We start from the raw sequence: 25,604 nt of genomic DNA, 5'->3' as shown, positions 1-25,604 counted from the left end.
AGAATGAATGCAGTGCCTAATGAAAAAGCAATAAGATGTAAGTATGATACATTACTGAAAATAAAAATAGGTAAACTAAAATAAGGCAAGAATAGAAAAGTAATATTGGAAATGATTCTGAGATAGTAGGGGTAATATTACACATGGCAATCAAATATTGTAGATCTGAATGAAATATTGGACATGAAATTGGAATATTACAACATTATGAAACTGATATTGCACAAACTATTGAGAAAAGCAAAATTGTAAATTGTTGTCCATAATACTGAGTAGTTTTCTCAGCATCCTTCACTACAGATTCCAGCCCCCGCTGAGCTTGTTCATCCTGCTGCAAACAATACATCCCTATTTTAATTTTATCACTTGGCATTTTGGTAGCTTTTCAACAGGCAAAAACTAATTTAACATGGACCATACATCCTCCTCACATTGCACAGTTTGACACATTATGGCAGGAAAAGCATAGGTGTAACTAATCTCATTAGTTGCTGCATTCAGTTTTGCAGTTCCACTTTCATTCCAATATTGTGCATTCTGGTTTGGCAGACCAGAGAGTGAGACGCAGGCAGATATGTGAGTATTAAACACTGGAAAACATCCAATTTAAGACTCAAGGGCGGCTTAAAAACCCATTTTAATAGAGGTACTACAACTCGAGTCAGCACAATCTCAGCGTCTTACGTTTAAGACATCCCCATAATGCTGATTCTACCGTGTTAATTTTGTATAATCATGCGAGGGAATTGGGTGCGAACAGGACACTGCTATGTAAGATTTTTATTTGTTTGGCCTACAGGGCAGAATCAGTGGATTTTCTCTGGAGAAGTGCAATCAGAGTAACCAATGTTGCAATAAACACTGTTAGACTGGAACCAGAGATAACGGACAGCATAACAAAGTGACCGGAACTACAGTTTCTTCTTCACGTCATCCACAATAATATGAATTATATGGTTACCAAGCGTCATTAACTACTGAAAGGCAAACTGCTTGTGCTCAAAATCTGAGATTAGACATTGCTAGAGATAAGTTGGGTTGAAGCCACCAGGAAATTTAGGAACTCTCAGCATTCAGCTGTGTGATTACCACTTGCACAACACTCCCAAAGGTGTTTAGTTCTATTTCCTGAGAGGTGAGAAGCTTCTTCTGAAAGATGTTTCACCTGCTGACACTTAAATTGACTCCACTTTTTATTATCGCAGACTGCTGATGCCCGATGATTCACCGTGTTGACACATTTCCTCAATCACAGAAAAGTTCGCTGGCAGCAAAAAGTCCCGTACGTGCATTTACCACAGTTGTGGCTGACACAACCTGTTATTTTCTGGTCAAGCACCACCACAACTTAAATTTACAGTAAATTCAAACTGACATGAATGCAGCATGCAGTATGTCACAAGTGTTTTGTTTTTTTTTTAGTTATTAAACTGTTGTGATGGGGAGGGGGGAAATGTAGTCAGCAGGGACAGACGGTGACAGATCTGACAGAGGAAATCGCACACACACACACGCACGCACGCATGCACGCACACACACACACACACACGCACACACACACACACAGGCAGACACACACCTGTTAGACATTCTCTGTCAGCATTAGGTGACACAACAGGCCTGCAGTATTCACACCTGTCTGGATCACTCAGCACAGAAACAGAGCAAAAGCAGGGGGACGGCCTGCTAGATCGCAGAGGAAGATTCATCATTTAGTCCGAGCCGGAGCGACGTGACAGATGATTTGATTTTTATGGAGACGTTTGTGCGTCACCGTGCATACGACTGACAACTGGCAGCTGACCTGTCTGATTATAGGCAAACCACAATAAATGCTCCGCCTTTACGCAGGCATTTGACCCAGGAGATCATGTGGCACATCTTCCATGAACCCATCAGGACGTGTTTTCAAGAGCTTTTCTTGGAAAGACAGATGACATGCACTGTACCGAATGATGGATCTTGGAAACAGACAGAAATGCTACCGATTCCTCCCACGTCTCAAAATAAATAAACCTGATGCTCTTCTGTGCGTCTCGCCGACTCACCAAATCCAGCTGCTGGACTATGTCACTTGGCACAGGTGCCCCAAGAACGATAGAGTTTCATTCATCCATTTGAGCTTGAAACCTGCAACAACTGTGGTCTCAAAAAAAAAAAAAAAAAAAAAAAAGCAAGCACGCACACACAGGCAGCGAGGGAGAGAAAACAGCTGCACTCTGATGAATGCCCTATATTCATTCCACAGGAAGCCGGTTCATCTGTCACCACTGATGCAACCCTTCCACTCTAGCCATTCAAAACACACACATGCGCACACACTAACTCCAGTTCCTCTTTCTCTGATTATACTCCCAGCTGGTCTCTGCGACAAATGCTTCTTTGATGCATCTTCCCGGGGGCCAAAGCCACCATCATGCACCCTCCTCCTCCACCCTTCCACTTCTCTGCTCTTTCTCACTCGCCGCTTCCTGCATGACATTAAAGTCACTTCCAGCAGTCCCCCTCGTGAACCGTTACTCCCCACCATCCCATTCAGCGGCAGCTCTGTCCTCCAGATAGAGGATGAGCGAGTAAGAGGGAGACGGAGGCAGAGGAAAAATGTTGTTTGGGTTTTTTTTTCCTGTAGAGATGCCAGTTTGAGCTGGAGTGAGACGTCCAATTCAGAACCACTTTTGTTTTTAACGCTGCATCAAATAAAAGAGAATCGGATTGTGATAGGTGGAAGTGATGGGAAGTGGATTGCTTCACCTTTGCACGTCACAAGTCACCAGGAGGCCTTAGAAACCGTACACTGGTCTGATAAAGTGTTTGTTTTCATTCTATGGTGCATTTACACACGGACAAAATTGTTGGTATCCCTCGGTTAATGAAAGAAAAACCCATGAAGGCTACAGAAACAATTTGAATCTGACAAAAATAATGATAAATAAAAATTCTATGAAAATTAACCAATGAAAATCAGACATTGCTTTTGAACTGTGGTTTAACAGAATTATTTAAAAAAATAAACTCATGAAACATGGCTAAGAGGAAAACATTGGACTATTCAGAAGTGGCCTTCTATGAGCCCTGATCTAAATCCTATTGAACATCTGTGGAAGGAGCTGAAACATGCCATCTGGAGAAGGAACCCTTCAAACCTGAGACAACTGGAGCAGTCTGTTCATGAGGAGTGGACCAGAATACCTGCTGAGAGGTGCAGAAGTCTCATTGACAGTTACAGAAATGGTTTGATTGCAGTGATTGCCTCAAAATGTTGTGCAACAATTATTAAGTTAAGGGTACCATCATTTTTGTCCAGGCCTGTTTCATGAGTTTATTCTTTTAAAAATAATTCTGGTAAACCACGGTTCAAAAGCAATGTCTGATTTTCACTGGTTAATTTTCATAGAATTTTTATTTATTATTACTTTTGACAGATTCAAATTATTTCTGTGACCATTGTGGGTTTTTCTTTCATTAACCGAGGGGTACCAACAATTTTGTCCACGTGTGTACACATACTTCCTTGGTAACCCAGAGTTTAGCATGATATGTTTGACAAACTTGCGTGTGCAGCTGCGCATGGGAAACATCTCAAACTGGTGTTGCAAAGTAAGAAAATAAAAATGGATTGGACTCCGTGTTTGTGTTGATGAATTTTACACCTGTGTTTGCCGTGAGCTGACAGAGACACAACTTCACATCCAGTTGGCGTGCGTGCAGAATGTAAAACCAGATTAAGGGGTAAGAATACCTACCTTTAGTCACTCCGTTGATGGGATTACGCTTCTGTTTTCAGCCGTTGGCGTCGACAAAGATTTTATTTAGATGACATCAGCAATAGTGGAGATTTGCAGGTTAGCATGTCTGTTCTTACCTTTTCCAAATATTAGACACTGTTGTCTACATTTGACAAGTTGCTATTTAGGTAATAAACCGTGATGTTTTGCCACAATTATAATAGTAAAATAGATGTTTTTTTGACATTGACTTTACTTCTTTAATGTTGACCTCACTGATGTTGTGTGGAAATATTTGTACTAATATCAACCTTTTTTGTGTTTGTTTTTGGTTTAGACCTTTTCAAAATTAAGCATGTTTTCAAGCGGCACCATTATGTGCCACAACCTGAGCTTGATAAATGTGACAAAGCACAGAAATGACATTTAATCATTTGGAATGGAAGAATTTTATATATATATATATTTTTTAGTATTTTGTTACAGCTATGTATGAAGAAATATGTATTTCTTTGATTTACCCTGATGACATCTGAAGACAAAAAAAATACCTGTCCAGTACAATGACATTTGAGCCTGTTAGATACCCCTCATTACTCTGCAGCATTATAAATCCAGACGCAGTGAGTTTTAAGTTGAAAGGGGTGTTACTATGTAAAAAGTACTGTAAACAGAGCATTCAAAAGTCTGCAGTATTATTGTATAAATGAAGTTGCTTTGAGACTCCAAACCAAACAAATGAGTAATTTTCAGTCATATTTCCCATTTTAATTGCATTTCAATAAAGCAATTTTCAAAAATGAAGAGTCAGGAGAATAATACTGAACAAAACAAAGCTAAATATGCTTTTTCAGATGTAAATCAGGGCATTGAGCTTCCAGGAACTCCCAAAAGAACATCAGGGTTAAATTGAGAACACAAAACCCTGGGATCGGCACTTGTATGCGAGTAAAAGCACAACTTATTAAACTTTAAACACCCATTATGTTGGTACTCTTGAATTGCATGACATTTAAAGCCTGAAATACAGCTATCTATACACTTATCAGGAAGCATGCAAACACTGTGTTCAGCGCAACATGCAGCCTTTAGCTTGCGGTTGACCTCTGTGATGAGTTCACTGTGTGCAGCAACGACAAGATGACGCATCTCTGTGTATCGTCAGCCTTTATTAAAATAGACCCGCCACTAAATAGTGCCAGTTTATTAGTAGAAGTGGCAACTCTTAACCCGATGCCACACGACTCCTTGTCATCTGTCATCTGCAAGAGGTGAAAAGAGCCGAGTGGGAATGAAACAGGAGGATTTATGTGCCAATTGTTCTGCAGCACAGATGTTCAAAGTGTGTTTAAAGGCAACAATGACTCCACTGAATGCCATCTCCATGCAGAAAGCTTTAACCATGTGACCCTCTCAGAAGGTCGGCATTTCACATTCACGTGGCACCAATATCACATGAAAATCCGAGAGAGGGCTCGATCCCACTTTAAGGGCTTGGACGAGAGTTTTTTTTTTGTTCTTTTTATCCCAGTGTTGAACTCTCACATTTTATTCCCTGCAAATGCGTCGCACCTACCTTTATCCTCCCCAAAGTCACGGCAGCAAATCCAGAGAAATGATGTCACCGATAAAGAGAGCAGAAGCAAAAGGAACCAGTCCAGGTAGAGCAGTCAGAGGGAAGCTTGTAAATATGGTTCTTTATTGCACACATGACATTTGTTTTTCTTTTTTTCTCTTTTCTTTCTTTTATTTTTTTGGTGTGAGCAACAAAAACTGGCATTACATGTTTTACACCCTATTCAAAATTCTCAGTCTAACCCTCTATAAAAACAAGGTAACACAAAACAAAATAAAGACTACTTCACATAAAAACTTACAACTCCACAAAGATCTCACAGATATTAGTGCACCACTATATAGATGAGGAACTTACAGTATATATCATACTAGTAGAATTTTAGGAAGGAAAAAAATGTTTTATACTTTTCAATGCATATTTATCACTGTCAAAAAGAAAAAAATAAAACACAAAAAATCCAGTGGGGCTAGAATTTTCTCATTCTGTATTTTGGTAGCTTTTGCCCTTTAACCACCTGAGTGCTACATCGCTGAGATCAATACTGATTGGTTAACCTGCCGTTTAACTCATTGGAGGAATGTTTGTTAAACAGAAGAAAAAAAAGATTGACAGGTGAAAAGGTAGTTAGTAGATAACACTGAATGCCCTGCGACAGATTTGGAAAGGCACCAAGAACTCTGCCAGAGAAGGCAGCAGTATGCAAACAGCCACGTCCTGCATACTGTGGTCCAATCAGAAAGAAAAGTTCTCAGTGGATCAAATCGAAAACAGGACCCATTAAGCCAAAGTTTAATGGTGGGAAACATCTCGTGACCAAATTCCCCATTTTTTGGTCGAACTTTTCCAGTTTAGTAGAATATGTACATTGTGCTGGGAAACCAAAAAAAAAAAAAAGGAGAAGCTTGGGCATTTAGTTTTTTTGTGTTGTGCTCAACAAAAAAGCTGTTGGCAAGATAAAGGGAGACAGAAAATTGGCACTTGAATGATAACAGTATAAAAATATATAATTTCCCAATCTGAGAAAAAGGCACTTTTTCAAACTCACAGCTGCAATATTTTAGGCAGTGTTTGTAGTACATTGTACTTCAGAAAATAGCTCACCACTACCTGTCTTTTCATCAGCTCATTTTTTTACCCCCCAGAGTGAGACACTGAAAACCTTGCTGACATAAAAGGCAAGACTTGTGACAGCGTAAATCTATGGACTGCTAATGGACGGATTTTAGCTCAGGTTGCTCATTACGGCACCGAGGAGCCAATCAAAAACATTAAAGGCCAATGCGAGATGATTAATAAATATAAAAAGCTTCTGTCTGTCAGCATAAAATGCACAAAGTAAAAAAAAAACAAAAAAACAATTGGGCTGTCTGTAATCCAATCTCTGCCTCTACTTGCTGGTGTACAAGCAGGTGTTAGCAAAAAACACCTGTTATCAAAGACACAAAATGTTAATTTCAGAGAGAAGAGAAATGTTAAGTTTGATGTTAGACACTTTTAATCCGAGTTCTTTGCTTGCTGAGACATGAAGAGAATTGCAACAGTTAAGGCCGAGTTGTTGTGCGGATTTGGAAAAAAAAAAAAGAGGGAAAAAAAACAAATCTGGAGGCACCACTCAGTGGGTTAAAGTAATAATCAGGATTAATGAAGTTAATCTTTTTGCTTGTGTGTCAGCGTCAATACCTCGAATTAGCGGAAGAGGAAGAAAGCTGAATAGAGAGAAGGCGGCTGAATGAACCCAGGGACGAGTGCACTGACACAGGAGGAGAATGAACAACACACACTGGCAGTGATTCAGACCAAAACAAAAAGACGGAAAAAAAAACGTCCCCCAATACGATAAATAATGGCGAGCCGAAAGCCATATCAGCATTTTACACTGGAAGAAATAGTAAGGTTGTTTTGATCCCAAAGCTCTTCATATTGGCATGGTGTACTGGTGTGTGTCTAAGCATTATGGATGCTCCCAAATGGCCCAGTATTAGCAGTTATATCAATAAGCTGAATGGGGAGAAGTGTTCACCAAACAGACAATAGCTGGTGATAACTGTAATGCTGCTATCCAGGCATAACAAGCCACGGACTCAATGGAGAAAAAAAAAAGAGGAAAGCTTTAGACATTCACACAACTGTCATCTATAAATTCGCCCCGAGTGTCTGTTGTAAATAACTCACCACGTCTATAATGTGTGGTGATGAGATGTTCTGCTCTACATATTCACAGTAAAATTAATCCTTTTGAGATGACTAATGTGCAGTTTTTTTGTGATTAGTCCTGCACTAACTAATGGTAAGGCTGTCTGTGGAAAAATGGAGTTTTATCTGTAGGGATTAGGAGGGGGTTTGACTTTGAGGGCAACCCGTGTGTACGGACAACCATCCTTTTAATCAGACTGTGCTTTGTTCGAGAGCTTACCCAGAAGTTAACCGGTGACCTCAAGCAACGTGCAGCTTACAAACCCCCCACCCCACCCCACCCCGACGGCCCCCACACCCACCGACACTGCGACACTTCCTGCAGTCTCACGGGGGTCAGTGACACAGAAGGACAGGACAACTAACAAAAGAGTCGTCTCCAAGAGAGACGACGAGACAACAGCAGCAGTGTTGGAACTGAGCGGGGCGAGTATGAAGGGTGTCAGCAGATTTTCTCCAGCGCAGAGGTGAGAGTGCGTGAGCGGCAGTGAGCGACGCTTATCAACTCGTGCAGATTCCAGTTAGGTCGTGTGTGTGTGTGTGTGTGTGTGTGTGTGTTGTGTGAGAAACACATGTGCAGACTAGTGTGTGTGAGTGTTTGTGTAGTGTGCGTGTCAGTCAGTGGAAGTGGTGGCCAGACACTGGTTTTAATTGTGTTAGTCCGTGAACCAGACCAAGGTAATACATTCATGAAACTGGTTAAAAACACAAGACAAAATATCAGCAAGTTAGTAAAATTCTTACTAAGAATGTTTTATTAAAATAAATGCCAAGAGGTTAATAAGAAAAATAACAGCATACACCATGAAAACTAAATGCAAGCATGTAAAAATACTTATGACAAGGAAACTAATAAAGTAGCTAATGAGTTAAACAAGCTGGGAATTGGCAAGAAAACAAAACAAAATATAACAGGGAAAAAGGCAACACTCCCCACAAGAGACAGTTTTCAAGATGTAAAAGAGACGGGGGTGAGGAAGGGAGGGCTGTTTAAGGGGGAAAAGTTGCAGTGGGTTTCATTTGAAAAAAAAAAAAAAGCACTCAGAAACATGATTAATATACATATAAAATGAGATTAGAAAAATACATTATAAACCTGTAACAATGGCTGTTAATTACATTATCATACATGTAGTAGGCAGGCCAGAGAGAATACGGTAGGTATAGAGTCAACCTTTCACCTGATGGACTTATCCAGCCTTTCACAATGACACAGCAAGTTGTAACATTGCAGAGGGAATTTTCTTAATACTGTCAAATGCTGAATAGCCATCTCTTGCTCCACTTTAATATTGCATTTCAATTTAAAATAATAACACTGAAAAAGAAAAATTCATTGACCTTTCGGTGTAACAGCATGATGAAAGAGCTATGAATAGAAAAACAAACTGCCAAGGGTTATATTGGATCTAAGAATTCCTCAATTTAATATTATGAGTGCGTTTCACCTTCCAGCGATAATCTGTCAGTTGTTTCAATAACTGAAAACTATTTGGCTGTGAAACTGAGATTCATTATCCAGCATTTCATTTGTCCATTATAAATCTCCTGATTGTATTGATAGCTTGTTGTCAAATTGACAGCGAGAGACATGGACTGGATGCTTTCAGTTTGCAGCTGTTGAAACAAACGGGCAGAATGCCAGCGGGGGACGACCCCACTTTTCCTACTCATTCCCATGTATTTTTCTCAGCTCATAATCAAAACATGTTCTGGCAGACTACTGGGTTTGCTATTGGCAGTTCAATTTGTTCTAGGAAGTTAGTCACAGTCACCAAAAAAAAAAAAAAAAAAAAAATCAAGACAATATTTCATGTGATAATTAAAATCTAAATAAAAAGAGAACAAAAACCTGCTCGTACAGCAGAGTAAAGGGCCAGCAAGTAAAGGAAAAGAAAGAAAAATCATTTCAGGAAGACAAAACCATGGCACATATTTTTAGCTGGTCAAAACGACTGCTATTCTTTTTGCATAGAATAACTTCGGTAACACCACGATAAGGTGGGAGCTACCCTGCTCGACTATTCAGAGCTTGTAACACTAGCCATTTCCTCTCTGCGCCATCTTGGTGGGTGCTGGATATTATTGAACACAACTGGAATACTAGAAAACAGAAACCACTGTTGATAAGGCACTTTGATTTGATCCTTTTAAGCTCTCTAGGCGTCCGTCTCGATCTGATCCTCGCTAACTTTCCAAGGGTTATGACTGTTTTGGTCTTCCTTTCCAATCATATTCAAGGTAACAGCACTTTTTCCTCACCCACTCAGTTTTTACTGTTACCCCCCCATACGGTTTTAAACTTTTTTTTTTATTTAGTTTTTCAGATTTTGTAACTGCAAGTAAAGTATCAAAAGCTAAAATTGGCAAAAATAGATTTTTCAATTTTTTCTCATCTCCAGCACCCTGTAAAATTATCTATTTTTTTGTTCTCTTCTGTATTTGTATATGCAATGACAGATATCTACATTTTTATATATTTATATATATATTTATATATATATATAAGACGTATGTATAAAGCAATTTGAACAGGCAGGCATGGCTTTCACATCCTATTTTTTTCTTGAGAGAGTTGAACAGAAGATTGTGGGCTCAGAAACTAGACTACGAGCACAGGGAGGTGTGACACATTGTGGATGCGCTTTTTGGATGGTTTGGCATGTGTGAAAAAGTTTCATCAGTAAAATGATCAAAATAAACAAAAAGTTTCTAATATACAGGAAGGCTCAGATTATGCCGACCTCCATGTAAAATATGGGGTTAAAAATAATAACACATTTCAGAACAATTGGCCAAATGTTGAGATGGAAAAAAATGAAAAAAATGAAGAAATAAACACTTGTTTGGCAATGCGGCTGATGAAACAACTGAATTTAGAAGCCGGGTATCATGGCAAAAGCATTTATGTACACAACTTCAAAGTGCCCTTCCCCCTAGCAATGTACTGTAATCGAGTAGCATGTTGATTTAGTGTTAATTGCCTGTGTTCACCTCAGAAAATATAGAACGGTAATGGGTCAAAAAAAAAAATCATCTAACTGACTGGCTGTCTGTTCCAGCTGAAGGCAGGCACCAAAAATTCACACCCTTCCAAACTCTAAAATCACAAAGAGAGCCCTCAGTGAGACAGATGCATAATTGCAGATATAATTCACTGGAAAACCCTTTGGCTAAATATGCACACTTAATACTTTTTTTTTTTTTTGTCTTTGTGATCACAGCTCAGTTAACTCATTGAGATATTTTTCTAAATACATCAGGCACTGTATAGTGGATGTAGTGTGGATGGGGGTGTAGCAATGGCCAGTAGCTAATAAGCACTGCTCCAATGTCCCCGAAGCCTCAGCACACCCTACTTTCATTGTAGTATTAATTAAAAAAAAACAACAAAAAAAAAAACAACACACACACACACACACAAACGAAACCCATCAGCCCAAATACTGAGCTTCCCATCTTGCCCTTCATAATTCTTAGTTTCTGCAGCCTGCTTTTAACATTAGATTGCGTTTTGTTTTCCAGAGTTAACCACCTGCTGTATTTTGGCTAGTCTATTTAAGCAAAGCTAATTAGTCAAATATGAACAACAGAAAAACCAAAATCAAGTAGAGAAAATGACTCAAAAGAAAAGCATTAAACAAAAAGACAGAAGAAAAAAAAACACATAAATCATAAAAAGCTCCTTTTGCAATCATTTCAGCCATGCTTTTTTTTTTTTTTAAAAAACAGACAGAAAGCTGTTTAGAGGGGCACACCCAGAATGTGTCAGCTCATAATTACATTTTAGAGCTCAACAACTGAACTACATGTGAAAAATGACAGAAATTAAACAAGTTAATATGAGCGTATGTTCTCTTTCCTTCTATTTCTTTTTCTCTCGCAGTAGGTGGGTGTTGGAACAAGGGTTGGAGCAGGTAGGTGCTCTTAAGTAAATATATATTTTGAGTGGGGTGGGGTTGGGAGTCGGGGGCGTTTGAGTGGGATCATGTCATTACTCTGAAACCAAATGGTTTGCGTCAAATAGATATTGAACTTGATTCATACAAGTGAGGTCACCAAATCAGAGTAATTAAAAGAGGGTGGGTGGGGGTCTTTATTGCTATATAATTCAGTGCAGATTTATGAGTAATACCACAAACACATCCACCCAGTATATGATTCATGAAGAAAAAGAAAGAGAAAGAATGGGAATTGAACTCAATGAACAGAGGGAAAAAATGAATAATACACAACTTTTGTGGGGTTTTTGTTGTGTTTTCTGTGAAGATTCTGCGTTGGTTTCTATTTTTTGTCAGAACGTGTTAGGGTAACTGTACGGGCAGGTGCCTCTCTCTCTCTCACTTGCGTCCGAGAGGCTAGCAAAAGGCAATTACCAGTTAACTGATCAGCAGGCAGGCTTGGGGCGGCTCGTCATTGGGTGAAGAGTTCAGAGGTCAGAAGGTCATGTGTTAGTTGCCGGTGGCGGCTAGGTGGTTAGAAACAAAAACAAAACAAACAGAAAAAAAAAGATAGAAAAGATATTAGTGTCAGCAAGAAGAGACTGGAATGACATCATTTTAACAATAAAATGAATGCAATCTCTTATGTCGCCCCCTGCTCCTAATCCCCTTTGCCAATATGAGATGAACCCAACTAATCCCATTATAATCATGACGTTGTCACATCATGATCCCAAATGCTAAGCCCCACCCCGAATCAGGTAGCTTGGTGGTTTAATTTAAGCGCACATTGTCCCCAGAATCAAAAAAAACAACAACAAACTGAAGCAAAGAGGTCGAACAGACAAACAAAAATCTAGTGTTTTAGTGTCTTTCAAGTTGAAGTGCAAGTTACAAACAGTGTGATTAGTGGTAAGGAGACTTGATAACGATAACTAATGTTATGTGAGGGATAACTGTGACTAGTGTTAAATGTGCAATGAATAGATGAATCGATGTTTTCCGATTCTTTCTCTTTATTTAGCAGTATATTTTTATATAGTATAAATATACACAAAACCATAAATACATTTGATATAAAATGCTCAAATATAAAATGAAAGTACCTCATGTACAACTGAAATATTAAAAATGTATTTTAGCTTTATTTCAATATATTTGCAAGACACTGGAGAGAATGCAAGCTACCTCAGCTTATGTCTGTGCGTGTCTATCTTCCATAGAAAAATAAAAATCCAAAATAAACTTAAATTTCAAAGGTGAAATGGTGCCTGGTAGCAGCATGGCTACTTATCTTCTGCCTGCTATGTCTCTCAGATACAGTATAGAAATGCTTCTCCTTTTTCTTTGCTCCTTATGAGCCGAGGAGATAAATCATGTATGGGAACAAGCCTGCCCCATTTTAGGCTCTAATCTCACATCAGAGGAATGTCATTAAACACCTTCAACACTGCCTGCAAAGAACTACCTGTCCTGGCTTCACAGCTGCATAAACCAAAACCTCTTAAGATCACGTTTGCCTGAGCTTTGACATATACACAGTCTACATATATGGTATATGTTAAGTACTAAATGTAAACAAAATGTGCATACCACAATCAACCATTTAGCTGGTGTGTGGATGTATGGGGTAGGAAAGGTGGTAGGGGGAAAAGAAAACAAACAAAAAAATAATACAATACAGACAATGTACAAATTCCCAACTAAGGCATTGAGGCATATTAGGCATAATAATCATTGAAATGCATCAGTCAATAGCAAAGTGTAGCTCAGAGACTAAACTGACCTCTGTCAGCGGTCACAATCCTTTGGTAAGGATGGACCCGCGTGTCATGCCGTCTCACTTTAGTAGCCATTGCACCTAGATTGTAACAGGTCCACAAGGTTAGAAACCATTCACTTTGAGGAGGGGAAAAACAGTCATCTTTTACAGTAACAACATTCACATTTTTAACCATTACCATTTATAATGCTTGGATAATACAACAATACACAGAATAAAGTAATACAGATTATAGTACATATACACACCACACATATTTTTTTTTTACATGTAGAAAAATGCAGTAGAAAAAAATAATACACCTTTTTGGAGATTTACTTGGCATTTAAAAATGCATAACTTAAGTACTAAAATTCCACAGTGCTCCGAGTTCTATGGGGGACTCTTTGAAAAGGGGGCAGGTAAAGGGTACAGGCTTCTGGGCTGTCTAGAAAAATAATGTGATTCCTCCTGTGGGATCCAGAGGGGAACTGAGAGAAATTTGTCTCTTTATTTTGAAAGGTGGGGAAATCCAATACAGCTCTGATGGTAATTGAATAGTGCCAGACACCACCTGCCTCTGCCTCTCTCCTTCATTTTCTCTTTCCCTCTTTCACCATTTCTCTCCAGGTCAATCTGCTCACTGGTGGCAGAGACTGTCATTTTCCTCCTATATTTGTCACAACTGATTTCTTCCTACTGCAGTGGTTGACGCTGCCTCGTATACAAGACACAAACAAACTGCTTGCACATCACAATGTTCAAGTATTAAAAAAAATGTAATGCATGTAGGAATTAGGAAAAATACATCAAGCCTTCCCAGAGGAAGAGGGGGACATGTGAAATAAGTTATGAAATTCAACAAGGATTTTGTCCTGGCATTGTAAAGAGTGGGTTTTGGCGATGACTATACAACCAACTACACTACTCTGAAGTAGCAGATGGCCTGACATTTCCTTATTCTCAGAGAAGCCGACGGTGGCCAGATACAGTAGCGCAGGCAGCCAAGCCAAATCCATGAGTGTGTGTGAGCATGAGAGTGAGTGTGTTCCACAGAGCCCTGTGTTGCTGAAGGCACCAATCGATAGTGTGAGTAAATAAAATGCACTAAGCTGGTGTAACCCTGCAAGTTAAAGAGAGAAAAGCCAGTCAGCTGCCCCTGTCTGTTCTACACATGACTCCCAGAGGCATCTCAAATACACAGGTCAGCTAAAATCACACTTGTGTCTGCTGCTGCTGTGGACAACATTAGAGGAGTACTGTGTCAAATTAAAGCTGGAAAGCAACTGACAAAGACCTCTGCTGTCTTAACATGGCAAACAGCTTTACTTTTGTTCAGTACACCCTCAATATAACATATGGAGTATATATCTGACTATTTCTTCGAGAGATGTTCAGTTGTCTCTTTGGTAGCAGATGCACTGAGCTTAAAGCACCATTGAAAAAAAATCTGCAACTTATTGACCCTCATATTGAGCTGTCCTCCTGACACAGAAGCTAAAGGGAACGTCAGGTATTAGCACAGAGCTCAAGTTCAAGAGGGGTGAAGCTAAAACAATGGAGAGACTGGAAGGAGGAGAAAAAAGAAAAGACTGGAGGAATTTAATGAACATCCCCAGTGGGAGTGAAAGAGGGACTATCTACAGGCATCAAGGCCTGCCTGCAGAGAACAGCACAGAGAAATGATTTCAAAAGCTGCAGAAATCCGAGGGGATCTGCCGCCAGACTGAATATGCCTCCAGGCCAGTGCATGAAAGGGTTAGAGAGCAGGCTGTGTGTATGTGAGTGTATTTCTTTCAATCTGCCTCATTTCACACTGAGGCAAGTCCTCCTATATAAACCTTGCAGAAAAGAGGCAATGTAAACCTGAGAGCGCAACTGTTTGACGAGAGTGTAACTAAAATAGTGACATAACCTTAGTCTAAATTATAAAGAGACTTTTATAATAGCCTAGCCCTCACAAGGTAATTTTTGTCCCCCTTTGCCATTTTAATATAGTGTCCATATGAGCCACATATACGAGCTGGTCATCCCATCACCAAGAGTTTCACCAGCACATCCACCCTGTGAGTTTGTCTTTTTTTTCTTTTTCTTTTTTTAATCCTCAGGTGGACACGACATATTTACCTTTCAACAAGTCCTGACTGTGGCTCATGGAAGCCGCGTCCAGCACCCCAGCTCCGGGGTAAAACAAGCTGCCCTCCTGTCCAGGCTGGCTAAAGTTGGCCGCTGTACCTGCTGCACCCATGCTTCCCCAGGCTCTCTTACCTAGAACCCCACTGTGCTCGATGGGGTACTCCAGCAGGGAGGTGGGTGCCAAGGCGTAAGGGTACTCGTAAGGGGTGGTGTAGATAAGCCCGCCATCCGGTGTGGGAGGCACCAGGGTGGGGGTGCCATTGGGCAGCATGGCAGCCATCTGAGTGGGCCGGATGAGGTTCATGATGGGGGCCCCAGCTGGTGTTGGGGGCCGGAGTGCCGGGGGAGGCAACACCTGACCTGTGGGGGCCGCTATGAGGCGGGGGCCCTGAGCGGCTGCTGCTGCCGCTGCAAGAGAGAACGCAAGGGTGGCTGCCATAAGCAAGAGAGCGAAGGACAGGAGTAGAAAGAAATAAAGTGGACAAGAGATAAAGTGTAGTGTGGTTGATCATCATCACAGAGGAAAAGTGAAGGGTGAAAATACAAAGGAGGAAAAGAGGGGAGGGGGACGGGAAGTGGCAGAGAGAGAGGAGAGGAGCAAAAGGGAAAATTAGTCCATGCAATGATCATGGTGGTGAACCACAAAGCGACAATCTGTTGCAAAAAGAAAAAAAAGGTCAACATAGCCAAACAAATTAAAAAACCCTCACACCAAAACACAAGAAGCACAAAATACTGCTGTCATTGCAATGCATTTGAAGCATACCAATCACCATAGCAGCTACACATTCATCTATTGGAAATGGCATGGGTGATGTAGATGACACACATGCCACAACAGAAATGGAGCTGTTGACTATACAAAGAAGAGGAGGCAGCTTTCACAAAAGAAAACAAAAATAGAATCTGGAACTTGATGTGAAGGTCAGTGTGGGAGCATTTGTAACTTGAAGCTGTTAGTAATTTAGAGAAATGTTGATCATCTACGCAGTCAGCAGTCAATTTAGGTTGGATGACAAATAAACACAAATATAATAATTGAAGTGGTTATGCATTAGCACGTGCCACAGATGCTTCCCCAAAAGCAGGTCAGCAAATTAAGTGCTACAGAAACTGCGGCTAGGTGGTGAGCTAGATCACAATGGCTATCATTTGAGCAGATGTTGAATTAAAATTAAATTCAATAGTGAATTTAGTCACATAAACTTTCTTCTAAAAAATATGAGCCCAAGTATACAGGGGAACCTGTTTTAAGTCTAGGCTACAAATTACATTATTTGTTATAATTAAGAACACAATCAAGAGCCAGAGAAAACATGTACACATTTTTGACTAAGATGCTACACAAGTAACAGTTCTAGGCCATAAATAATTTACAGTTACATTTACAAATAACTTTTATTTATTACAGAACAAACACTGTAGATTTGTGATCTTGTGACTGACATGCAGAGTTGCGCAGGTGAAATACAGCAATGTGGTGAAAGTCTGCCCAGAGCAAGTAACACAGATTGATTGCATCTCAACTGCAGGAGAAAGGATGGATGGAGGAATGGCTGAGGAGGAAAGAAATATGGAGAAGAACAGAATAGGAGCAGTCCTACTCATGTTGGGGAGACAGACTGAATAGTTTGGAGAGCTTGAGAGAGAGTTCTGGTCGTGGTCAGAGATAATATGATGGTATGTACAGTTTAGATCTAATTATACATAAACTTAATGGAGGTAAATAGAGTTAGTTATTGAAAATGTTGATAAAAAGATGATATTTTTCTTCTATAATTAAGTGTGGTTTATGCAGTTAAAAGATTAGTGATGTGTGGTGCAAAATTAATGAATTGTGTAAATTGTGAATGTGTGTGTTTTTTTTGCAGCTCACTTACGTGTTTTGACATTATTGTCTCTGTATGTCCCATTGAGGATAGCTAACTCCATCAGCTGCATCTTCTTCAAATTGTCTTCTCCCTCCGCCTGTGAAAACAGCAATTTTAAAATGCATTCACAATAACACACCAGACACTAATTCCACATGAGTTGAGGCCCCTTTTCAGGGCCCAATGAAGCAATCCACATGACAACCATTTCACCTAACCACATGTCTGGATGTTAAAATGCTACAATGGGGCAGCTAAATCATTTGGACATGACATGTCATCTGTTCTCCACAAGCACTAGTTGGATTGGGTTTAGGGAAACAGAGATGGAGATAAGCTAAAGTGCTGTTGTCATGGCAGAGTGCCTTGTTGTTACGAAAATGCTGACAGAGACATTAAGTGTGCGAATGCATATTCATAATCCATATCAGAATGATAATTACTGTAATTTTCCTTGCTCCCTTGTGCGCAATCAAATGCGCAATAACCGCCCTAGCTAATGTCAGTCCTGTCAATTAATGTTTGGATAAATAAATACAAAAGCAGCAGCCACTGTCATTATCGCCAAATTAGGGGACTGAAATTATTCACGGAAGGCAATTAAGATAGCACCCGTCCTCCCACTCACACCCATCCATTCCTCCCCCTTTCCTTTTTACACCCCCCGCCGCACCCCCCAAACTCCATTTCCCCTGAAGCTACTGAACACTCAATAACCATGACAACACAAAAGCCCCGGTGATTTTCCAGGTTGTACATCATAATTTAAGCAGGGCCTTTTGTGAATTATTCTCCAAACTGAAGGGTACAAAGATGAGTACGTGAAGCCCTGCTGACCTAAGGTCAACTGTAAGTGAACTATTGATTTTCTGTCCTTTGCCGCTAACTCAAGTTAAAATTGTGACACTTGTTCACTCACTATTTCAACTCACAAAGACGGGTGGTTCAAGTACACTCAGCATCTGCATGTAAATAAATCATGTGCACAGAGAGTAAGGCAAACAAGTCTGTTATTGGTGGCAGTAATAAAAGGAGGATAGGCAGATCCCTAACCTCTGTTTCGCTAGTCTACCTATGTGCAGAGTCTGTCTCCTGGACTAATTCACAGTTCAACAACAGCCTGCCGCTCCATTCAGAGGCCGATAAGGAAAGAAAAGACGTGGATGGGAAGAGAGAAAGAAAGGAGAGAAGAACGAGGGCTCAGAGTTAAGCCTTCCCCTGAGACTCCTCTTGAACACAGCCACCAAGAGAGGAAGAGAAACAGTGAGGTTAAGCAAGAGAAAAAGTGACAGCGGCTGGTCTCCCTTGACTAAATATAAGGCAGTGGCATCAGAGTATACACCGTATTCAGTTGTGTGTGTGTGTGTGTGTGCGCAATGTTTAGTGTACCACAGAGCTGCCAATTAATGAAGCAAGGAAATTCTCTCGCTACCTCTACTGTGCTCTGTCTCTCTCTTCTTTTAATGGGGATGTCTCAAAGCACAAAAATCACACCAAATATTTCTGAGCTGTAACACTTTTCCTTGCAAAACAGATCAAAGGCCTATAATATAGTGATGCAACACACATCATATATATTCTTTCAGTAATCAGAAGTTGACAGTGTGCATCATAGGGCTGAAATAATGACCTACTATTAAAAAAATTAGAAAGAACAAATAGCTTTATATTACAATCATATCTATAATTATTCCATTTTGTAAACAAAAACATGGTAATATACTACAGTAAATGTAGTATTCCAGATCAAATCAAACCCTAAGCTAAACACCTTTTCCTAAAATCACACATAACCTTGCACATACACACAAGTTGCTGTTAAATAGGACTATGTCCTATTTTGTTCCTTCATAATTAGCCTTAGAGGTGAACAAAGGACCACTTGACATGCAGCATCAACACTAACTGAACATGGCCCAGGTCAATGGCTAACATTGCTAACATGGGCCAATAAATCCTCTTCAATAGAGAGCGAGGATCACTACTAATTAGATGCTGCAATCTCTATATAAACAACTGCACACATGAATGAACAAGCCCTGAAATAGCTGCCTATCACACCTAAAATAAAGCCAGTTATTGAATCCAATTTCCAATCGCTATTTTTGTTTCCTCCAGTTCTCTGTGATCCTCTTTAGTTATTTTCATCACCAAGTCAATCGGACCATGACCTACAACTTTGTACAGTAAAAAAAGGGCAAATAAAGTGAGAAACAAGCTGGCTACAATTTACTAATGACTCACATAAGTCAAAACACTTGTTTTCTTTTTCTTTCCTTCTGTGTGTGTCTCCCTAAAAACTGTGTCAGCAGTTTTTTGGGATGGTGCCAAGGCATCTTACCAGACACAAATTGAGAAATGAGGAAAGTGGAGGGAAGAAGCCTATACAAAAAGGGAACTTAATTTCATCACATGAAAATCATGAAGGGGATATATGTGTAATAAATTCAAAGCATAATATGTTTACTGTGACAACAATAAATCAAACATTTATCTCTGCTTTTGCCACTGTATGGGGAGTTGTGTAAACATTATCCCATACATGCCACAAGCTTTCCCTAACACATAGACATGCTCCTTCTCAACAATAATTTAAATGAAATTATGGTTTTCCCTCTTAAATAAGGTGCAGGTACCACTTGTGAGCATGGTTTATCCCAGCAAAATGAGTGCAAAGACCCATAGATCCTTGGTGTGTATTTGGCTGCGCCTAATAACAGACTGACATTTTAAAATCAGACAAAATAATGAGCATATTTGGGTGGTTATTAGAGGTGAGACTCAATAGGAGAGGAAGATAGGGGGGTTGGTCTGTAGCAGGCTGCAGATCAGGACAAATGCATGCTGGGATATGAATGTTAGACCTGCTTGTGTGTGTTTGTGTGTGTTGTATAATGATGGATCTGTAGGGTTGTGGGGGTTAAATGGGTGCAAGGGAAGAGGGTGCCACCATCCATCCAACTCTACATTGGTGGCACACTGCCTGTTGAGAGGAGAGAGACACAAAATAGAGGGCAGCAAGAGGGGAAGAGCACAGATGCTGCTGCTAGGATGAGGTGTGTGCTGCTATGTGTGAAATGTGTGTAGGGCTGCTGATATAGACCCATCCTCTCACTAACACAGTTTGTTAGCTAAAGCCCCCAAACCCCGACAGATCATTTCTGTTTTACATCTGAAACAAGCTAATTTTCCCACATTAAAAACAAATTCCCCCCTGCAATATTTCCCTACTTCTCTGTTTTTGCTCTCTGTAGTACTCTGCAGATGTTTCAAAAGTGTTGGCAATATTAGCACCATGGTCTGAGCTACACAACAACTAAGATGGCAGATTTAAAATGGCTGCAGACGGACGCAGTGAGATCTGAAGAAAACCAAAAAGTGATGGTGGTGACACTGCTGGAGTACAGATTGATTGACTTAAATCATTTAGCTCTGGGTCTACTTGGCCAGCTTCCCCCCCTAGAAGCACAGCTTAGGTGAATGATGAACAGTGCCAGGGAGAGCAGTTAACACTTTAATGTTGCCTTGCTCAAGGTGTTGGACAATTAACAGACTCCTCAGTCAGCATGCCCAACCCATAGTCAAACATTACCTCAAACACAGCTATCACTAGGACCCTGTGTGAGAATGCTTCATGTGTGAGCCTGTAATGATCTGGCGTCTGGAATTCCCAGGAGAGGAATAGCTGCTGGATTACAGAATGAGAGCAATGAGGAAAGGGAAGTTTTCTTTTATCGTCCCTAACATGAACACATGCATGTGTGTAACAAACAAAGACACCCTCACGCTCCTGTCCATCAGCGAAAAAGCCACTCAATAAAGCTGCTCTATCCACAAGAATCAGATTCAATCAATGAGGCCTATTTGTGAAATCAGCAGAGCGGTAAAAGCTATCAGGGACAAGCAAGACAGAGAGATGAGGGAAGGAGGGAAAAGGAAGAGGGAGGAGAAGGGAGATGGGAGTGTGATGAGCTAAAGTAGGTGAGCCGTGTCCCACTGCCTACCTGACAACCCTGCGATGAGGTCACTAGGTGCATACTAAATCACTGTCACACTTCACTCTTTTGTGCCTCGTCTGATCAAAGCTGGTGTCAGTATGTTAGATGAATACAACCTGTAGCTAATGCCAATTATCACAGACAATAGGCTTGTGTTCACTGGAATATAATGCATGTGTTTGGATGATAATAAGCAACAGATGAACTATCCACACCCCCACTTTCCCCGTGACACATTAAGACCAGGCCTTTCCCTATCCATCTCACTCGCAGATAAACACAACAGGCGCCTGGATTAGCTTGTATGAATTTGCTCATGTCTATGGCTGCAACTGAGGGGGAGTTTTTGCTCATATCTGGCAAGAGTCAGTCTATGCAGCTCAGCTCAGCTAAGAGCTCAGCTCAGAGAGATGAAATGATGAGAAGAGAGAGATACAGAAGGAGAGGTAGAACAAAAGAGTACCAGGAGGAGAAAAAGCACTGCAAAGCAAGTACAAGAGAAAGCGTGAAAGATTGTCTTTGAGTTGGTGGAGAGATGGAGAGATATGTAGGAAGGAGAAAGGGATAGCTACAGAATATGAGACAAGAAAAGACAGACAGTGTAGTGAAAGCCAATTTGTCTGCTCCCTAGTGGGCTGACACTGGCTAAGGCCTGCTTTCCTTCCCTGGCCTCACTGCCAGTCATCACAAACAGGCGTATGCACACATGTGAGTATACGCACACAACCACACACAGACACACATAGACACGTCTTAGGCCTTAGCAGGGCCAGGGTCAGGCCCTCTCTAAACTACTCCAATTACCTCAGCAGTAAACACAGCCTGCCCTGGTTGCCTCCTGGGATACAGAGAGAGGCAGTATGTGTAGAACTGAGAATGAGAGGGAAGGGGGAAAATTCAGCAGAGTGGAGTGGAGGAGGTGATATTGGGAACCTCAGGGTGGGAGGAGTAGATGACTTCATGTACTGGGGTGGAACTGGTAGTGGCAGCAGCTGGTTTTCTCCCCGTTCCCCTCCCTCTTCTCACTCCCTTTTGGTTCCTTCCCAAACTCTAACATCTGGAGGGAAATGATTACTCTTGCCACGCTGCCAAGACGACTTATCAACAATTCCACACTCTCCAGAAGTGGAGGGTTACAGAAGAGGAAGGAATGAGTCCTTGTACCGAGCTTCAAAACATCTTCACACTAAATAAATAAGTGACAAGAAGTTTAATCAATTCAAGTCAACTAAAGCAAACTTGGAATCTGGATTCAAGTAAGAAATGAAAACACATGTGCAGTAAGCCTGATTCGTATGTTTTCATTGACAAGATCATAAATCAAACTACTGCTCCAGCAAAAGAAAAAAAACCCTTACATACCACTCAAACAAACCATTTTCACACCATTATCGAAGATTGCAAGGAAAGTAAAACATACATACAAGCAAAAACACATTACACTGTTATTGCTTTTCGGTGGCGAGACCAGGTATAAATACAAGGTAAAACAAACATATAAAACACTATACAAACATAAGATTTTCTCTTTTCTTCAAAAAATAAAAATAAACAAAAAAATCAAATCAACCTATAAGTGTGCTGTACATCCTTTCTCAAATTCACTGCTTTTCTTTCGCAGGCAATTTTCTTTCCTTTACCTTGCTCCTGAGCTTTTGTGAAGATATCTGCCAAGTGAATCAGGCCTCAACTGTATTTTCCTTTCCCCAAAGACTAACAACGCAATTTCCTGCAACTCTCCTTTCTCACTGTCTTATACCTTCACAACACTCCTGTAAAGCCTCTTTATTTCTCCTTTACCCGTTTGCTCCCATCCTCGCTCCCAGACAGCTCTGTTAGCGATGTGCACCATTAGTCATGCTAAACCACCAACACACTAGTTCATTAGCATAGAAGCGAACCTGACTCCAGTCAGATTATTACAAACACATCATGGGTGCTCCGCCCCATTACTGTCAATCACAGCTTACTGAGGTACAGTTGAAAGTGGCACATTACAAAGTCAGAAACTAACTCTTCTGTTTAATACTTCTCTTTCTGCATCATAACAAAGAACATAAGTGCCAAAGCCTCAGAGTAAAACTGCTGCTGTGTTCTGTCTGGTGTAGCACTACTGGGTGCTCAGGGTGTTAAAATATGTTGTAGAGAAGTATTCGTTTAACTGGCAGAGCATAGTTCACTCTACCAGCTTCTACGGGTTATCCATAACATGCCACGTAGGTATGGGTGGCAGACACAGTCTGAGCCCTTGAACTGGCACTGGTTCCCGAATCTATGGGGCTTATAACAGACTTTTATTGTGCTGGAGAAGAGTGAAGTGGGCAGCCCTGGTGCTCTGTCCTAGCCCCATCAATATCTGCTGACAGACCCATACACAGACTCAGTGCCACCGACAGGAGAACACAGAGGAAAAAAAGAGAGCGAAAGAAAATATGTTTTTCTCCTGGCTTATTGCACTCTCTAGAACTTAACAAAAAAGAAAAAAATGTACAAGTTTTCCTCTCCCATCAAAAGCATTTCCAACAGAACAAGAAGAAAAGCTGAGCGGAAATTCTGAGTGATCTTGTTTATCCTTAGAAACTGGGCTGGTATTTCATGTAACATAACAGCATTAAGAGCGGATTAAACTTCATATAAATAACCTAGAAAATATATACAGATTTAACAACATGATTTAGATGTATTATTAAAGCTTGTTGGCCTGAATGGGGCTTTGACTAACAGATGATGTTACAGGCTAAGAGCATGAGGTCCCACTATGCTGTACAGCCCAACAAACAGCTGTCTGTGTCTGCTGTCCTCTCATGATCATCTGTTCCCTGCCTAACAATAAAATTCCCTCTCTTTGCCTTGCCTCCTCTCACATTCCCAATGTGTACTTTCAAGGTCTACCTTATTGGTGCACTTCTATTCCAGATCTCCTTCCACTTTCTCCCCACCCCTCCCCTTATCCCTCATTCCACCACAATGCCAGACGGTGTATTGTTCTGTCGCTGCGATCCTTTAATGCCATCCAATCGAGCAGGGAATATCTTGAAGGGATTTGGCCAGGGATGATTTGGGAGCTTTAAATACTGCTAGGGGATTTGCATCAGATTCAGAGATCCTGACTTAGAGCTGATCACTGGAGCGTTCTCCTAAAACAGGGATCTCAGGGCCTCCTGCAAGATATAGGTTCAAACCTGGAACCCTTTGGATGGATGTGCACATGCACAGGCCAGGAACTACTTTCAGGACACCTTCGTTGGGTGTCCTTAGCTTATGTGGCACCATGCAACCTAACAAAGCTCAAATTGTCAATATCTGCAAAGATGCAAGTCTCACTTCAATCAACAGACCTTCTAAAATTCTCCATATTTACTATTAATTCGCCACATTAATAAGATGGATTAGGAAACTGATCTGGGAGGACATGAAACTGAATCTTCTCTACACTGCAAAAGAAGAACTTTTTCTATGATTATTTTGATGATTTAATCATTGACTAGCTTGCATAGCTATAAGGCATCCTAGGATTTCCTGCAATGCACTGCTGAAAAATACAGCATATTCTATTTTATTTAGGATGTTCGTGTTACAGATGTTGAGTGCCAGCTCTGCCAAGACAAAAACACTGGGATTTCAACAAAGCACTTTGAATAACAACAAAAAAGACAACCCAACCCAAGTTATACCATGGGACACCCAGTCAGCAACAGACAGTAAGTGAACATCACCACTAACAAACAAAATGAGTGTGAAAGAGAAAAGATGCAGACCCAAATAAACAAAGCAAATGAACCCTAGAGTCGGAAAAAAAAAAAAGCAAACTCTCTTCATTCAAGACACCATGGAGGGAACAAAGAAAGCCATCAGTTCAGAGCTGGCTGGTGGGACTGAAGACTGAGAGAATGGAGTTTGAAATGACTTGAGCGATGGCTGGCAAAGCAAGGCATCACAGACTGTAGAAGCTGAATTTGATGGGCAGCCTTTGGGCTCTCTAAACGCTGAGCTCTACACAATCCTATTTTCCTTCCTAAACACTGGGACACACTGTCGCTGGAGAGGCAGAGATGAAAGCACTATGCGTAAGTTTGTATGTGTGTTCCCACTTCACAGATGTTGAAGTCTGGCCGTAGTATGGGCCCTGGGGAAGTTGAGAAACTACTGTGGGTGGACAATGTATAAAGTGGCGTAAGCGTGAGACAAAGTGGCAGAGAGACAATGTGCACAAGTCTCAATCAGCATTGAGCCTTTGGAGACATAGAGTTCTAACAGCAACTCCCCTAAAATCGGCCCACAGGCATATGCACACTTCTGCATTTCCTTGCTTCTCAGTAAAGGGATTAAGGGGACCTTCAAAGAGAGTCAGAGAGATTGGCCAGGGGCCTGCAGGGTCCCTCTCCTTGCCACTGGAGTA

At 40.8% G+C, this 25,604-nt stretch overlaps 1 protein-coding gene across 4 annotated transcripts in view; it reads right to left on the bottom strand.

The window, feature by feature from the left end:
• Nucleotides 1-5,402: 5,402 nt before the first annotated feature.
• Nucleotides 5,403-25,604, bottom strand: part of qkia (QKI, KH domain containing, RNA binding a) — a 78,556-nt gene continuing 58,354 nt past the window's right edge. The window contains exons 5-8 of one of the 4 annotated variants that reach the window (XM_023277425.3): nucleotides 17,217-17,304; nucleotides 15,328-15,768; nucleotides 13,225-13,299; nucleotides 5,403-11,965 (exon numbers count right to left, since the gene is read on the bottom strand). In XM_023277425.3, coding sequence (XP_023133193.1) covers nucleotides 11,949-11,965; nucleotides 13,225-13,299; nucleotides 15,328-15,768; nucleotides 17,217-17,304 — 621 coding nt within the window. In that variant the 3' untranslated portion in view covers nucleotides 5,403-11,948. Of the gene's footprint in view, nucleotides 11,966-12,434; nucleotides 13,300-15,327; nucleotides 15,769-17,216; nucleotides 17,305-25,604 lie in introns of those variants that run through there. The other 3 variants (XM_023277427.3, XM_023277426.3, XM_055005600.1) reach the window with 3 other exon arrangements.

This window comes from Amphiprion ocellaris, chromosome 20, assembly GCF_022539595.1.
Source record: "Amphiprion ocellaris isolate individual 3 ecotype Okinawa chromosome 20, ASM2253959v1, whole genome shotgun sequence".
Taxonomy (NCBI): Eukaryota; Metazoa; Chordata; class Actinopteri; family Pomacentridae; genus Amphiprion; species Amphiprion ocellaris.
This window is presented reverse-complemented; position numbering and strand designations above follow the sequence as displayed.